General features: G+C 44.1%; 1 protein-coding gene across 1 annotated transcript in view; it reads right to left on the bottom strand.

The window, feature by feature from the left end:
* LOC120719353 (activating signal cointegrator 1 complex subunit 3-like) overlaps positions 1 to 18,745 on the bottom strand; it is a 37,684-nt gene that overhangs the window by 2,582 nt on the left and 16,357 nt on the right. The window contains exon 6 of the mRNA XM_040008472.1: positions 8,468 to 8,585. Within this exon, the coding sequence (XP_039864406.1) occupies positions 8,468 to 8,585 (118 nt within the window). The remainder of the gene's footprint in view (positions 1 to 8,467; positions 8,586 to 18,745) is intronic.

The following is an 18,745-nucleotide window of genomic DNA, read 5'->3' on the forward strand; positions in this document are numbered from 1 at the left end:
TATTGCGACTTCCAGCTCAGCTTATCATCAGTTATCACTCCAACACATTTATTCTCGTTCACTCTTTCAGTTTCAGCTCAACCCTGATTTTAGCCACGTTTCATTTGTCTGGTGCCAAAAAGAATACATTTTGTTTTATATTTAACAATAACTTATAGTTACCTCCTGTTCCACTGCAGTCAGAAGCTGTTCTAGGTTTTTATCTGATTGATACACAGTGGTATCATCAGCAAACAATACACATTTATATATAACATGAATCGTTTAGGGCCCAGCACAGAGCCCTGAGGAACACCACAAGTTACCTTCAGCTGATTAGATTTGCACGTATTGATCCAGGTAACTTTTCATGCACGTGTATGCGATCCCTCTTATACCATATCTGTCTAGTTCATTCAGTAATATAATATGATCAATGTTAAAGTGTATAAAACACCAGCAGTATGTTCCTTATTATCTGTTGCATATCCGCTCTGCCGTATTATCACTTATTATGTTTCTCAATATATTTACCACGTCTATTAACAAATGATTTTCCTAAGATTTCTGAGAACTGTGGAGTTATTGATCTGTAGTTGGTTGTGGGTAACCCTAACCCTCTCTGTGGCTTTTTCCATTTTGGAGGGAAACGTACCAGGTTACACATGTATGTGAAAGTTTGCACTATTCTACAATACGTTTAACTAATATCACGTCAATACTGAAACAATCAGTGGCCTTTTTAATGTTGTTTTGAGAACATCAAGTATTCCTCTGTGACTCACAGCACCAATGAACTGAGTAATGTGTTTATTTAGCTCATTATTATTTCTTAACTCTTGAATTTCTTGTGCTACATTAAAGCCAACATGTCCAAAGAAATCATTCAATTCATTTGCAGTGTCGTTAATTTTATGAAGCACAATCTTCATCTTTTCTAAGATATTCTGGATGTCTTGTTTTTCGAGCCCTTTTTGATTATACGATTTAATAACCTCCATGTTTGTTGTGATCCACTCCTGCTTTGCTCCAATAATGTGTGGTAGTACTTTTAATATTTACTAATCTATTTTTATATGACTTGTACTTAATAAATCTCTTACATAGATTATTTTTGTTCATCTGTCGCCTTTGTGTTCCGTGGCCTATTTGAGCTGTGATGCTTTTCAGTGATTTCCACTAAAGGACGATGTTTGTCAAATACATTACAGACAAATGCACCATACGCACTATGAGGCTCTGCAGCAGTGGCTCGTGTCATGTTTGATTCTTTGTTTAGTTTTTCAGGTTTGCTGATGTTGCACTTCCTTTCGTTTTACTGGAGAAACATACATTTTATTATAGAACATGTTCTTGAAGGGGAGAAATGCACGATCATCTATAGAGGACCTTGTCCTGTTTTCAGATGTTGGTGACGACTCCGGAGAAGTGGGACGTTGTGACCAGGAAGAGTGTTGGCGATGTGGCTCTGTCACAGATTGTGCGGCTCCTCATCTTGGATGAAGTCCATCTATTGCATGAAGATCGAGGCCCGGTTCTTGAGAGCCTGGTGGCCCGGACCATCAGACAGGTTAGTGTTCCTCCTCGTTCCCCGTCCTCAGTTCATATTTCTCACTTCAATGTTTCAGATCATCAAACAAATTAAAATAGTCAAAGATAACACCATTAAACACAAAATGCAGTGAAGTGAAGGTGTTTATTATCAAGGGTACAAAGTCCCAGACGTGATGGCCTTCTCTGTGGGAACTGTGGGATCTCTGAAAAGCTGAGCAGTTAGTCAGGGTGTGATTCTCTCTGAGAGTCGGGTCTTATTCGGAGCTTCTTCACTACCTCAGCGGTGTTTCCCATGTCAGGTCCTCCCTGATGTCTCGATGCACGCGCAATCATCCAGGTGAGGAAATCCTAAAATGTAGATTCTGTTCATCTGGATGTTTTCAGGGGTCTTTGTGGTGTTCAAGACCAAATTGTTGTTCCTACATCACGCTGTCAGCTGCTCCACCTCATCCCTGTAGGCGTGCTCATCCCTCCAGAAATGAGTCCCACCACCGTCTGCAAACTTAACAAAGGTGTTACTGTGGTGAGTGTGGAGCAGGGGGCTCCAGCCTGTGGGGGGCCAGTACTGAGTCTGGCCCCCCACAGTCGACTAGTCACGATTTCGACGACTGATTTAATAGTCGACGCCTCGTTTGAAGCTTTGTAAGATCACAAAAGACGCAGTAGTAGGATTTAAGAGTGTAATAACGGACTGAAACAGAAGATGGCAGCACTGCATGTACAAGGATGCCAGCTGCCGTTAAACCCCGAAGAAGAAGAAGCAGCTCTGTCCCAGAATCCATAGCGCCCAGCTCAGTTTCCAACAATGGCGGCAGCTAGTTAGTTTTAATATTACTCTTATTATTCTTTCTGGGTCACAAAATAAACGTTTAACATATTTTCATGGAGAATGGTGAGACACCAGTTTAGTGAATGTGACAGCTGCAGGTGGCTCCTTTAAACCACACCATCATCATGTAGGCTCCTGACAACCTCTGACACTTTGAATTTGGGAACCTCGCTCCCATTCATGAATCACTTTTCATTCATTCTTTGGTTTTCCAGGTTTTTCCAAAGCTGAGTTTTCACCATGATAATAACCTTTGTGCCGTCACGTTGCTGTGACTGTGCAGGCCAGAGCTGAAGTGGTGAAAGCTTTCCACACTCCTTCCTGACACGACTGCTGCAGTTTGTGGTCAAAATGACCACGATAAGAAGATGTGTTCACACAGAGCTCTGACGAATCCCTGAGAATAATCACTGTTTGGTCTCTAATGAGAAAGCAGAAATGATGTTTGCCTCTGGTGACACGAGTATTTCAGGGACGACCGGGCGCGTAGGATTTTTTAATCACAAAAGTTTGAAGCTTAATCTTAAAGGTAGACACTATCTCTACTTTTAAGATTAGGCTTCAAACTTTCCTTTTTGCTAAAGCATATAGTTAGGGCTGGACCAGGTGACCCTGAATCCTCCCTTAGTTATGCTGCAATAGGTGTAGGCTGCTGGGGATTCCCATGATGCACTGGGTGTTTCTTCTTCACTCACTGTATTAACAGACCTCTCTGCATTGAATCATATCTGTTATTAACCTCTGTCTCTCTTCCACAGCATGTCTTTATCCTGTCTTCCTTCTCTCACCCCAACCAATCACAGCAGATGGCCCCGCCCCTCCCTGAGCCTGGTTCTGCTGGAGGTTTCTTCCTGTTAAAAGGGAGTTTTTCCTTCCCACTGTCGCCAAAGTGCTTGCTCATAGGAGGTCATATGATTGTTGGGTTTTTCCCTGTATCTATTATTGTAGGGTCTACTGTACAATATAAAGCGCCTTGAGGCGACTGTTGTTGTGATTTGATGCTGTGTAAATAAAATTGAAACTGAATTAAATTTGTTATTTCAATTGATATTGATAATCATTTGTGGTTACCACATCAGGCCAATCACCCGCCAGGGTCACCAGAGTGAAGCTTTGACTGTACAGATTTCCTCGCGGGGTTTTGTTTGTTTTTGTTTATTTCCAAATAGCCTCCCTAAACTTTTGGATATACTTAAGGAATTTGGGACAATTTCTGGATACAAGGTGAATTTTGGGAAGAGCGGGGCAATGCCTATAGGAAGGACAACTGGGGCATTTTCGTCTATTTTAGCACCTTTCAAACCCAGCTATAACTAAACATTTGGGTGACACAGAACCAAAGACTTGTATAAAACGAATTATCTTCCTTTATTGTCTAAGTTAAAAGAGGACTTTGGAAAATGGGAGTTCTCCCCTCTTTCGCTGGGTGGTAGAATAAATATCATCAAGGTGAGTTTATTTCCTAAATTTCAATATTTTTTTCAATGTCTTCCAATTTTTTTAACGAAATGTTTTTTTAACAGTTTGAATAGTCAAATTTCTTCCTTTATTTGGAACATAAGCCACCTAGTCTGAAACAGACCGTGGTGCGCAGGGGGCTTAGCACTCCTAAATTTTTTGTTGTATTACTGGGCATCTAATATAAGGGATGATTGTACTGGGTAAAAGTTCATGGTAGTTAATTATCATGGGTAGCACTGGAGCAGTGAATCCTCCCTGCTGTCTTTGCTGTGTGCCAGATTAGCCCTGGCAGGACCTGTCTCAAGCTTCACCACAAATCCTCTTGTTATTCATTCACTGAAGTTATGGTACCAGCTCAGAAGTCACTTTAAACGGACTGAGCTCTCTCTTATTGCACCACCGCATAGACATTGTATGTTCTCTCCATCCTTAACGGACGAGGCGTTTAACAAATGGACAAAGCTTGAGTAACTTCAATGAACGCTCTTCTCACAGACAATATCTTCTGTTCACTTGGACAATTGGTGACTAAGTTCAAGATCCCTCAGTCACATTTTTTCAGGTATCTACAACTTGGGAACTTTGTTGCTTCTAATACTGAGTGCTTTCCGTCCTGTCCACCTCCGTCTCTTTTGGATGATGTTTTTGATCTTAAACTGGACGCCAAGCGGGTTATAAGTGATGTTTATGAGCTGTTAAGTAATTATAAGCTGTCCACACTGCAATCTCTTAGGGAACAATGGGGAAGAGGATGGCCCAGACTTGGCATAGGATCATCAATAGGATGTTTTCATCATCTACCTGCCTCCAGCATGTGGTGATTCAGTTTAAAGTGGTTCACCGTCTCCACTGGTCTAAAACTAGATTGAGCAAAATCAAGGATGGGTTTGACCCCACATGTGACCGGTGTAGACAACAGCCTGCTTCTCTACTTGTCCAAAATTGGGTAGCTTTTGGAAAAGTATATTTGAAACCATGTCCAAGATATGTGGCATTCCAATCACAGCCTGTCCATTTATGGCCATTTTTGGGGTGATGCAGTCTTTCTGAATCACACTCTGATCTTCTTGCACTCTTTTGGGCGTAGGTTGATCTTATTGAAATGGAAAGAGCCACTTCCACCTGTCTATGGGCACTGGGTTAAGGACGTCATGTACAATACTCAGCTGGAAAAGATCGGCTACACCGTAAAAGGTTCGGCTCAGACATTTTATGACATATGGAAACCTTTTCTAACTTACTTTGAAAGTTTAAATCCAGATAATGTGTGTGTGTTTTGTTTTTTCCCCTTGCTTGCACTCATTTATGTTATTATTTACTTTTTATCTGTAATTTTATTTTATCTTATTTCTTTCTTCTCTGGCTGGGTTTTAGTTACACTGTTCGGGGGGGGGGGGCTGTTTGTTAATACTGCTTTAATTGTTGTTAAAAGACTTTGATCAAAGAAAGGTGTGTCTCTCATAAACACCCACACCTTCTGGGGTGGATGAAATGAACTTACACGTACACGTAACAGTAGGGGTGCAACGATATTCGTATCGATATTGAACCGTTCGATACAGTGCTTTCGGTTCGGTACGCATATGTATCGAACAATACAACATTTGTAATTTATTTTATCAATTTTCCTTCTGACGATGCTGTCTGTGTTGAGCGCTCAGTGAATCTGTGTTCGACTACTCCGCCTAGGCTGCACTGTCGAGCGCAGATCCACTGAGCGCTCAACACTGACAGCATAGTCAGAAGGAAGAGCGCAGGGCAAGCTAGCGAGACAGAAGTTAAGCTCTACTTGCAACATTCAGATCTGGCGTTTGGAATTATTTTGGTTTTCATGTGACGTATGACCGTGAAGGTAAGCGAGTCATGGACTAAAGTAAAACAGTATGTTGGATGTGCCATGCAATGCTCAATTACATTGGTGTGAACTAGTGTGTTAGCGCAGTTAGCTCGTTAACGTGTTTGCCGTGTAGCCCCATGCACGGAGCGATCGGCGGTAGCTCGTTAACGGAGATTTGCCGTGTTGTGGCGTTAAGGTCATTTCAACGAGATTAACCTGAAAGCACTAGTGGGAACACAACGAATATGACTGCACATTTACGGCGACATCATCCTAGTGCAAAGACAAAAACAACAAGCATGCTACTAACTTTAGCCGAGTCATTTAGACAGCTGTTAGCACATGATTCTCCTTATGCTGCTGAGAATATAGCCCAGAAGAAGCGGATAGTATAGCTTTTATTTTGGAAAGAGACATTTCTCTGTAATAAACTCTCTTTTCCAAAGATGAGTGATTCCTCAATCAGATACAGGGCTTGCAATATCGCTAGCCCGACGTCCCGGAGCTAGCGATTTTTTCAGTCGGGCTACCAAAATCTATCTCTTCCCTGCCCGTCGGGCTATTGTAGGAAAAATATATGTCAATGCTTTTGCATTCTTTCAGAAATGTAGCTGGGTAATTATGTCATTGGCATCGGTGAGCCACTGTCAATATGTGACATATTGAAGTCGCGTTTGAATTTGCGCTTGTTTTTTTGCTTTTACTTTGCAATCGTGCGAACTGTGTATAGAGAGCGACAGCACTGATCTGTGAGTGATGATAATTTGTGCACCAATTCCTCTGACATCGTCTTATTAATCGTTAGCTTACTATGCAAACATGACAAGTGAAATCTCCCGCAGCAAGCTTAAACATGTGAGAGGTTGATCGCGCAGAGAATCGCTGAGCTTATGTGAGTGAGCGTGTAAAAGCATTTCAGTTCTGCTGAGCCAAATAAGACAGGTCAGGGTGAAGAAGTGACAGCCAAAGAAAAGCTTACCACAAAACGGAGAAGTTATGACAAATCAGACTATAAGGCAAAAAGAAAGTGCAGCTTTATGGTTTCATGGACAAAAGAATTTCTGTGGCTGCGATATGATGAGCTAAATAACCAGGGCTGCACATAAGTGGTCTGCAGGTGCGCATTCGCTGTCAAAATAAAAAACACGCACAAGGGTTAGGGTTACATTTAAAAACTGTACTTTTGAGTTAAAATATATATTTATAATTTTAATAAATGACAAATTAAAAAGGCATGAACATTTTTTGTATCGAAAAAATATCGAACCGTGACACCAAAGTATCGAACCGAACCGAACCGTGAATTTTGTGTATCGTTGCACCCCTACGTAACAGCTCATCTGATTAGTCGCTCCAGTAACTCTGCTTCAATGTTATCTCTATGGCATACATGCTAACATGCTAACAGGTCTGAGTAGAATATCAGTCAAAACCCCCGATGGTCCCGCTGCAGTCCTCACCATAACAAAGCCAATAACACAAAGTGACGGTATCTCAGTGCTTTATAGATTTATCATGACTTTGTGTTCCTACTTGGCCATTTGAACTGATACTGGTAATTATGGTAATTATGTTTTCTACAACTTTCAGGGACTGGTGCCACCTGACGGTTGTACAGCCTGGAGGCTGAGGGTTAGCACTGGCAGCTGCTAGTCTTGATTTGTTATTTATAGTTTGATTGACATGCTAATTAGTAACTAAAATAAATGTAGTGGAGTACACCCTGTGCTCCCTTTGCAGAGCAGCCCTGCACACTGCAGATATTAATGCATGAGAGTGGACGGGTGGCTTTAATCAACCTGCAGATACTTTTACTATAATCAGCTACATGTTCAACTCTCCCTCAGACTAAGCCAGGAGTTTGTCTCCATGCAGGCAGCTCTTTGCAGCTTTTTAGTTCATTTATTTTTGTAAAAAAACAAACAAAACCTCCCTCAAGTCCTTAAGAAAAGTTAAAAACACAAACGGACAAAGCTGACAGACAAACAGAGAAATGCTCTCAGTTCTCAGTCATTGTTAGGGAATCAGGTCAGGGCTGTGACTACCACTGCATGTCGGACCAGTCGCATGTCGGACCAGTCGCATGTCGGACCAGTCGCATGTCGGACCAGTCGCATGCTGAATGAAATGAAGGTTCAATGCAACAATGTGTGAACTGTTATCAACAGGAACATTAAGCAGACTTAATGCTGGATGATAAGAAGTTAGGAAAGACTGCTAAGATGGTCTACTGTAGATTCAAATGTAGCACCAATCATCTGTGTCTCTAAGACTCATCATCATTATCTGACAACAGCGTCTAAACACGCCCAGCTTCACTCCCTGATGGCGAGGAAAGCACAGTCAGCTGGACGCACACACACACAGCAGGTTAGATAAATAACAACCATCCAGTCCACACATGCAGAGAAATACTGCAGCACTTTGTTACACAGTGCTACGGTCCAGTGCTAATATCTCAGTATCCTCTGATACCACCATGCAACAGCATCAGAGTTGTTAGCCTGTGTTGCTAACACTCCTACAGTCAGTCACAGCAAGCAGAGCAATGGTGCCTGTGTAACCTTATACTTCAGATGCGTTTAAAACTGCAGGTTATGACCAAGGACATCTGAAACTCTGTGTTTAACCCTCACCCATCAAACGAGCTTCTCCCTTTTAGGCTAGTTTTACTGTGCAGGACTGTCCCTACAGTGCAATACAATCCAAAGGATGCAGTCATGTTAGGACTCTGCGCACTGAACCCAGTACTTATTCTTCCATGAGTATTTCCCCCCCTGAGGTGACATGCCTGCCATGGGCCTTACCTGATGGATAGACAGTCCTGTCAGGTTGGATGCGGAGGAGGGAGTCAACAATGGCCGCCCTTCGCTGCAGAAGGGTTGAGATCATGTCCAGCCCCTCTGGGCCGAGCAGCTCAAACAGCTGGAGACAGGAACAGGAGAAGACAGTCAGTACTTGGGAAAAAACATTTCTCATTGGAAATGAATAGACGTGACAGGCTTGTGAGGATCAGTGGAACAATGCAGCACCCTTATCCCTCGTCTATAAGGGTTGGTCTCAGAATGGAGGCTGTGACAGAGAGCACAGCAGGAAACTGTCGAGGCCTTGCTTTGCTCTGTGGTTTCTAAACTTTGTGGTCCCTGTGAATATCTGTTCTATTCACGCTGGGAGTGAGAGGAGAGGTGATGTCCTCTCCTCTCAGTGGACGGAGGGGGTGAGGTTTCATCTGCTCACAGGGATTTTTTTTAAATGAACTCTCATGAATCCTGGCCTTGGAACTGACTGATTAGGTGTGGGCTCTGCAAGGACAGAGACAGACTTTCTCCTTCAAATGGCTTGTGTGCAGTCTCCATCCTTCAGGCAAACGTTAACTGTGTAATAAGTCTGCATGTGCACAGCTACGGGTCAGCAGTGGCAAGGTCTGTGTGGTCTGCTCATTTCCAGCAAATGGAACAAAAGAACCAGAGTGGAGCTGAGTCACAGGAGGGCATCCTGAAACCACGTGCACAGGAAAAATACACTGAAGATTCCTTTTCAGGGGGATGGTGGTTCGATCCTTGACTCCTCTGAGCCTAATGCCAAGATTGGTGCTGAAGAGGAGAATTACAAGTGGACAAGTCTATGCATGGAATAAAGTAGCTTTAATGCAGGTTTAGAACATCAGTCCATTTACCTGGTCAGGATTAAAAAGGCCTTTTTTATTTGATTCACCTGCTGTTAACATCCAAGCAGCCATGAAATAAGAACAAAGTCAGAAGCAGTACTTACCACTGTAACTGTAACTGTAACTGATCCTGTGCCCAGTTTGGATCATCTGCACCAACGACTGGATAATTATAGCATAGCTTAACTCATTTAGGACGGCCTTACTAAACTAAAGAGCATTTTTACATTAGGTTACACTACATGTCATGATATTACATTTTTATATTGAACTGTATGAGAACTAAATCTAAACTGACAACACACATGATACTGATGCATGACCAAACATAGTGCTGGGCCATATCATACCGTTCACGGTAACACCGGTATAATGTTGGGCAACCATAAGAAAATGAAATATGGCGATAGAATATGGGTAAAACGCGCATGCGCAGTGCCTTTGTTTTCATACGCACATGGCGGAAAAAGCTTGGCGGCGACGCAGAATGAGAAGGACGAAAGTGGATCGTTGAATGAAACGATGAACCTGAACTGGTTTGTAAAAATGCTGCAGCTTCAGTAGAGCTGGGTGATAGAACGATAACGATATGTATCGCGATATAACTTTTTCTCGATAGAAAAATTAAACTATCGCGATAGACCTCGCCGCTCTTGTCCTCTTAAAAAAAAAAAAAAAAAGACCAGCCAATCCAAATTACGTAGCGCAGAGCCGAACCAATCACAGCCGCAGCGTCACGTCACGTGACTTGTTACGTACAGCACAAGTGCCAAGCCGCACATGTGTATTTGTTTGGGAAGCAGCCAGCAGCCGTGCCGCCCGTGTAATGGAGGAAATGAGTGCGCCGACTAGAAAAATCAACCGAGCGTGACCGAAGAGAAAACAGATGATGGTTCCAACGCCGGAGAGATTGTCGAACGGAAGAGCCAAAGAGGTTCCGTAGTGTGAAGGTATTTCTGCTATTTCAAGTCTGACAAAAAACAGAGTAGTGTGCACTGTAAATGTGCCGAAAGCAAGTCTGGAAATACAATGAACTGGTGCATGCGCTACGTCCACACGTACCCGGGTATTTTTGAAAACGCAGATTTTTCTATGCGTTTTCACCTTTCGTCCACACGTAAACGGTGTTTTTGGTCACTGAAAATGAAGATTTTTGAAAACTCTGTTTTTGCATTTACGTGTGGACTAGAAAAACGGAGAAAACGCAGCGTCAAAGGTGTGCGCCTTTTTTGACGTCACACTGTGCGCCACGTTATTGTTTCGGTGAAATGAATTTCTACAATACTGTTACTGTTAATTCTACTCTCTGCAGTGTTTAAATGCTTACATATACACACAGTTACTGTCCCTCCACACATACGACTCTGTTCTGCTTCTATGCCCCAGCTTTGTTTACTTTTTCCCACCGAGGCTTCTAGACTTCTGATTGGCCAACATTTCTACACGGTTAGGAATCTAGCTCCACCTGCTGCTTTGGCATGTTCATAGCAGCGTTTTCCTTCATTTCTGCCTTTATGTGTGGACGGGATTATTTTTTAAAACGAAAACGGAAAATCTCCGTTTTCAAAAATACCCGTGTACGTGTGGACGTAGCCTCAGTCTCTGACTGGAAGCGCTGATTCGTCATTCGGCTTTTGTCAGACTAAAGTAACTGTTAAAACTGTTTGAAAAGCTCAGCTATACAACAAGGACAGATTGAGAATTTCCTTTTAGTTCTCAGTTTATTTGATATTGACAAAAGTTAGTTTGTTTTACAGAAGAACAGACAAAATTGACTAAGATTTATTTTTAGAATTAATATTTTGTTTCTAAGTGGAATTGACAATTTAGTCTGTTTCGTTTGTTCTATTTTGAAACTTAAACGCTTTAGCGGCTGCCTTTTGTGTAGTTTGCAATATTTGCCTTTATTTATCTGAAAAAGTCTCGTGTTCCTTAAGTACATCTACCCTGTTGAACTTATTATGGGAAATAAATATTTAAATAAAAACAAGCTGCTGATTATTTCACATTTTACTTGTGAGCAACGGCACATTTAAATCTTACAAATATAGTTATTTGGCTTATATCGTGATAGATATCGTTATCGCCTGAAATGAAAAAAACATATCGTGATATGAAAAAATCTCATATCGCCCAGCTCTAAGCTTCAGTGGTGGAACTGGTTTAGCTTTCGTCCCTCAGATACACAACAAAGCACTATTTTTGGTAGAGCATGCTAGCGGGCCGTCGTTATTACCGTGTTGTTTGGAAAATACGGCGCACTTAAAATCAATCCTTTGATTTTTCTGAAAGTCGACAGAGCCCCTTATAATCCCGTGTGCCTCATGTATGAACTCTGGTTGTGTTTACTGACCTCGAAACGATTTTATGTGCACGGCGCTCGAAAATCTGTCAAATGTTTCAGTAAGACTTTGCTAAGCTACGAAGCCGCACCGCTTGATGGATTGTGGGAGCATTACGGTTGTCGTAGGCGGAGCCTCGCGGAGTGATACGTACTGTGCTTCAACATAATGTTACCGTATTGTGTGTGTGTAACCTCTTTTTAAGTTTTGTGGATATTATACATGGTTATGCTGAGGATATGTCGGCCAGTTTCCACTGGAAATGCCTTTTGGTTAAACTGTCAGCGAGGAATTTGCATTTGCACTGTTATGTTTTTATATAACTTTAATGCACATAAATTACAGCTGCTTGTTTAAGTGAAAATACAGTGATGGTTTTTTTTGCACTAATAAAGTTGAGGAGTTGTAAAGTATTTTGTCTACTGTCAATTATATCGTCAGTTATATCGTTATCACAAATTTTCAAATGTGTATCGTGATAAATATTTTTGGTCATATCGCCCTGCTCTAACCAAACACATCGATCTGTTAACGTGTTTATAGGCGGACGTTCTCCTACAGTGTTGTTAAAAAGGTTTACAGTGTATTTAAATCCTGGAAAAGCTGGCAAGTTTGACCGTCTACACACGTTTTAAAAAGTTGTGTAACATGAATAATTCAGCAGTCAGATGAAGCAACAATGCAGAGTCGTGTGTACAGAGGATCCACTTTCACAGAGCTGGGTTCTTCTACCAAAACAATGTTTAAATGACACCCAGCTGATCGACTCAAAGCTCCCAACACAAAGCTGCTGAGCAGGTAGCATCACCACATAGGAGAAATATGAGAACAGTGATATTCTGAGCACAGAGCATCAAATCATGGCTGGACTAAAGGTTTGTAAGAGGGGAGAGTGTACTGTGCTAACTGGATCACTTGTATCTAAAGCACGAACAGCAGACCAAACTATCAGAGGATCGATACATCAGGCTTTGTTCACTGAGACACTGAAGACCAACTGTAGGAACAATTCTCACACTCAGAATTTAGTAAATGAAAACACTCCAATCATGTCATGGAGAGAAGGAGAAACAGGGAGGAAGGCTAACACATGGCAGCATTAGGCGTGGTGTATCCCAATGAATCACACTAAAGGTGGGTAAATCAATATGAAGGTGAAAAACACTGGCAGACAATGAATTATACACAGAGAAATGGGAGCATTCACCAGCAGTGAATCATCTCCACCCTGATAAATGAGAAGCAGTACTCCACCCTCGGGTTTGATCTTTGTGGGGAAGGACTCAGACGGAGACAGAATAATGAGCCCAGGCATCTCCAAGCTTTGAACAGCTACTTAAGACCACAAGCTCTGACTTGCCTTCAGTACAATGGTTCCTCCACTGCACATTTACTGAGAAAGGCAAACATCCTAATATGACTGAAAGCTTTTTGAAACTCTCAGATATGCTATGAACGATACGATGAACGATCAGGTCTGAACACAGGTCAACTGAACAGTCCTCTGACTCTTGTTTTGGACCTGATCACTGCCAGATACACTTCTCAAAACAGATCTGACTGCATCCAACCAGAAATAATAGGACGTGAGATCATTAGGTTATGGATTAGTACCAGTATCGGTACCAGTACCCGTGCCGGTATCATTACCAGTGCCAGTGATAGTATCAGTACTAGAAAAGCAACATTTAACGAGTATAGTCCAACTGCTTGTGGTAAACACAGAAGGGTTGGTCATGATTTCCAAATTTCCAGATGTAAATAAATAAATAAAGTCATACATAAACACATAGTAGGCATAACATAACAACATAATATCCACATGGATCACAGGACCTAAGATTTCCAGCCAAATCACGGCCCAAAGCATCACACTGCCTCCACCAGTTTACTTCCTTCCCAGGTAAGCACTGCGCACAGATCGAACAATCAACACGATGTAAAAGGAAACAGGACCACAGTTCCACAGCTGTGGGCACCGGAGACTACGTCCTCATTCCAGCTGTTTGCTGTCAATCAGCTGTTGATGACGTCAGCCTGTCACCTCTGCTTCAGGTCGCTCTCCTCAACGCTCGCTCCATAGCCAACAAATCATACGACTAAACGACGGCCTGGATCTCCTCCATACCTGCTTCATGCCCTGGAGGACGGGGCTGTGGCCCCCCCACCCTCTAGCAGATCATTACATGAAGGAACCTTTTAAAACAAGCGCGTCCATGCTCACAGGTGTACACACGGGTGCTCACACACACAAACTACACCCTTTTTGGCTCCTACCTCAAAGCACACTGTGCGCTGTAAATCTTACGTGCTGCATAATAATAATGTTTAATATTTAGTGTTATATACACAATCACGATGGTGTTGTGTTTATTATATTGCTGATTTTGTTTGCTTATTTTCTCTTTTTTTCTCTCAACAGGTGATCCAGGTGATATATATAAAAATATGGTTTTTTTGCCCCCCCTCTTTTCTTTGTCCTTCATCACTATTCCTCTTCCCCGCTGTCTTTGTTTCCCTCCCTCCCCCCTGTCATGTCTGTCCCATCTGTAACAACTGAAAATAAAATAACATAAATAATAACAACAGAGGTCAATCAAATGGATTCCATTGGGCTTCTCTCTTTGCCTTCAGACAATAATTCTGATGGCAAAAGAACCAGACGGGACAGGCGGCCAAAAAAACAAAAAAACAACGACTTTTTTATCAGTAACAGTTTGGATTTATGTTTCTCATTGAATCCTGGCAGCAGAGAATGAATTTGTCCCCCTTAATGAGCTCTGCCTGGTCGGCTGTCACTTCATCGGGACTCCGCGTTTGGACCGTCGTCGTGGTGGACGTGCCACCGTTTACTGGGACAGTTTGTCCTGCAGAGTTATGGACTCTGAGACTTTCCCCTCCTTTGAGTCACAACTTCATACGGTTGGTTCATCAAATATACTTTACTGTGTTTTACTTTACCCTCCTCTCAACCCTGCTGGTGTTTTTATTCAGGATTTTACAGACTTTTTATCTTCCACTATTCAACTGGAGAAAGTCTTAATGATCAGGGATTTCAGCCTGCACGTGGACGATCAGGATGCGGACGATCAGGATGCGGACGATCAGGATGCGGACGATCAGGATGCGGACGATGCTTGCTCTGAAATGTTCTGATTTGTTGGACCCTCATGTGATCAGTGATGCTGATGTTGCTACTCAGTGTTTTAACAATCATTGTCTGGAGATATTAAATTCGGTGGCACCTATGAAGTCTGTCATTGCTGCCCGGAAAGAGCTCATCCGTGGATAAATGATGACATAAGGAAAGTCAGAAGAATCTGTAGGAAAGTAGAACGCCTTTGGAAATCAACTAAACCTGAAGTTCACAGGCTCCACCTTAGGAAATTTCACGAAACCATAAAAAACAGCCAGATCAGGATATTTCAGCTCAGCTAATCTCATCAAATAAGAGAAATTTGGAGGTGCAATTTGAAACCATAAACTCTATTGTTTCCCCTGTGGTCCACCCAGTACCCGTGACCTCTAAATCTGAGAGTGATGACTTTCTAAATTTCTTTGTGGATAAAGGTAATAATGTCCGTATGAGCATTGGTTCTTCAATACTGTCTGTTTGTGTCTCTGGTCCACCTCCCCCTCATTTACTGTCAGTGTTTAACCCAATGACCATACATGACCTTTCACTCCTGCTGGATACAATGAAAATCGAATAGTTATGTCTATAACTTCTGTTCCCTGAAGGAGAGGAACGAGGTACAACACATAAGTACGGGATATCACGCCCTCGCGTGTCCTGGCTGAAGAAACTTTATTCACGCCTTTAAGGCGGATGACGTGTGATGACACGCGCACGGCCCCGCCTGCACATATAGCCGCTGTCATCACAGTCATCCCTCAGTTCGATAGCCGCTCTTCACCGAGCCAAACTGCTCAGTGGGGCCACCTTGTGTTGTACCTCGTTCCTCTCCTTCAGGGAACAGAAGTTATAGCCATAACTATTCGTTCCCTTTCAGTCAATTCACTCGGTACAACACATAAGTATGGGACATATATACAGGCCCCGCAGAGCAGCCACCGAACCGGAATCGGACCACCACATCCTTAGTGAGCGGTAGACCCAGCAGAAAGGACAGCATGAGCCACCAAAGGGGCTGTGACGTCCAACCGATAAAACCGCACAAAAGTGTGCAGTGATGCCGCACAAATATCAGCTACAGGCACCCCTTTAAAAAGAGCCCATGAGGTTGCTATCCCCCTGGTGGAATGAGCTCTCACCCCGTGGGGCAAAGCAAGACCACCGGTGCCGTACGCCAGTGAGATAGCTTCTGTAATCCAGTGGGACAGCCTCTGCTTGGACAGAGCTCTACCTCTATTTGGATTAGCGAAGCAGACAAACAGCTGGTCACATAAACGTACACTCTGAGTGCGCTCAATGTAGGTGCGTAGCACACGCACTGGACAAAGAGAATGCATCCTCCTCTGCTCCTCAGATGCAAAAGGAGGGGAGCAAAAGCTCAGCAACTCAAACTCCATTGAGCTATAAGACGCAGGCATGATCTTGGGAAAATAGGCAGCATTTGGACGCAATACGACCTTGAGACCATCAGGAGAGAACTGTGTGCAGGAGGGATGCACAGACAGCGCATGAAGGTCACCCACTCGCTTTGCCGAAGCCAAAGCGAGAAGTAATGCAGTCTTATATGAAATTCCATATCCACAGACTCAGTGGGTTCAAACGGGGGCTACAAAGGGCTCCCAGCACCAAAGACAAGTCCCAAGCAGGGACACTGGACTTAAGCACAGGTCTCAGCTGGTGAACCCCTTTCAGAAAATGTATGGCAAGGGGATGTGCACCTGGTGTCACCCCGTCAAAGCCAATATGACAAGCAGACATAGCTGCTAAATAAACCTTAACTGTCGAAAATGAAAGGCCTTTATCCAGCAGCTCCTGCAGGAATGTCAAAACATCCACAATATAGCACTGAAATGGGAGAGTGTGGCGGTCCTGGCACCATTGCTCGAAGGCTCGCCATTTGTAAGCGTACGAGGCCCTAGTAGATGAGGCCCTAGCGCTCTGAATTGTCGCTATCACACTAGGTGGCAGACCCTTAGCAATCAAGTTTAACCTCTCAGCAGGTAAGCATGAAGGCGCCACAGATCTGGGCGCGAATGAACCACTTCTCCGCCCGCTTGAGAGAGGAGGTCCCTGCGGAGAGGAAGCTGCCAAGGACTTGCTGCTACCAGGCTGATTATCTCTGCATACCACGACCGTGTGGGCCACCAAGGGGCCACTAGAATCAGAGAGAGGGAATGCCGACACACTCTCTTTAGAACTGGAGATATCATTTCCACTGGGGGAAATGCATACAGGAGCACGTCTGGCCATTGGTGCGCTAGCGCGTCCAAGCCCAAGGGTGCATCGTGGTTGATTATGGAGAAGAACAGGGGGGCAGTGATTATTTACCCTGGAAGCAAAAAGATCTATTTGCCCCTTGCCAAATAGGTCCCAAATCTGAGCCACTATTAAAGGGTATAACCTCCATTCTCTCACCAGAGGACCCCCTGGAGAGAAGGTCCGGCCCCAGGTTCAGGTGGCCCGGGACATGGGTGGCTCTTAGAGACAGAAAATGAACACCATAACAGCAGAGAGCAAGACAGCTTCAACAGGGGAGGAGAGCGTGTTTCTCCCTGCCTGTTTATGTAAGACACCACTGTTGAATTGTCCGTCCTGACTAAGACATGCTGGCCCTCCAGGACTGGACGGAAATGCTTTAGAGCTAAGAACACTGCTAACAGCTCTAAGTGCGGACCAGATCCCTCTCACTGATGCACCCTCGCACAGCGCTCCCCACCCTCTTAGGGAAGCATCTGTGGACACCACCTTGCGACACAACACCCTCCCAGTCCAAGAGCCCTGATGCAGCAGCCCGGGCTCCCTCCAAGGACTGAGAGCTAGCATGCAAGACGCGGTTACCTGCAGCCTCCTCCGGAGGTGATGCGATGCACACAGGCGGTGAGAGAGAGAGTCCAGCGTTGAAACGCTCTCATTTTTAACAGTCCAAGTGGCACTACGGCAATCATAGATGCCATCATGCCCAACAAACGTAATAGCATCTGGAAACGCAGTCTGCGTCCCAACTGAAACTGAGCGAGGCAGCGATGAAACGCGGCCACTCTGTGCTCCGACAAACGTGCGCGGCTGGAAAGCGAGCATATTTCCAAACTGAGAAAAGTAATCTGCTGACTCGGGATTAGCGAGCTCTTTTGAACGTTCACAGAGAACCCCAGTGTCTGAATGTGTGACAGAACCAGTGACAGCTGTGTCTCCGCCTGCTCTCTGGAGTGCAGATAGCCACATGAAAATAAGCATCTGTTAGATCGATTGTTGCAAACCAATCTCCCGGGCCGACCGCATTCAAGAGCTGTTAGCATCTTGAACCTGTACGTTTGTAGATACGTGTTCAAGACTCACAGGTCGAGGATGGAACGACGGCTGTACCAACCGACCTGCAGCACCGTCGGCGGGGCGTTGTCGCCCCCCAGTGTGTCTGCAGGGGACTGCATCACCTGCCTGACCTGGCTCATTGTGCCTGCAGGCTGAGCATTTGTGATTGTTTGAGAATAAACAACACTCTTTATTGATTGTAACATGGGAACATGTACATTCATACATTTTGTTGGAGGCACTTTTTCTGGGGCACAACAATGAAAAACAGCGGGAACACTCGATGTGGTCACCTGAACATTTAACACACCTGAACAGGGAGTTACCTGAGGCATTTTGTGTGCAGGGGGTTTGTGCTTGGGAGACAGTGTTAGGAAAGTGCAGCGCCTTCTGGGGCTGACAACCTGAACAGAACTTAAGCGGCACCTCTTGGGTGGCAACAGAGGGGTAAAAGCAGCATCTCCCTGCTGCTGGACCCCTTCTCCACTCGAAACCACAGCTAGGAGGGCTGAGGCTTCTTCCTCCTGGGCGTCGGGTCCCGCCGGGGGCCCGAGGGTGGACCTTTGCTCCAGGCTGACTGGCGTGGAGCTCGGGCCGGAGGATGTGCTCTCGCTGGCGGCACACCCACTTC

Source organism: Simochromis diagramma, unplaced genomic scaffold (assembly GCF_900408965.1).
Source record: "Simochromis diagramma unplaced genomic scaffold, fSimDia1.1 OVJJ01000313.1, whole genome shotgun sequence".
In the NCBI taxonomy this organism is placed as follows: Eukaryota; Metazoa; Chordata; class Actinopteri; order Cichliformes; family Cichlidae; genus Simochromis; species Simochromis diagramma.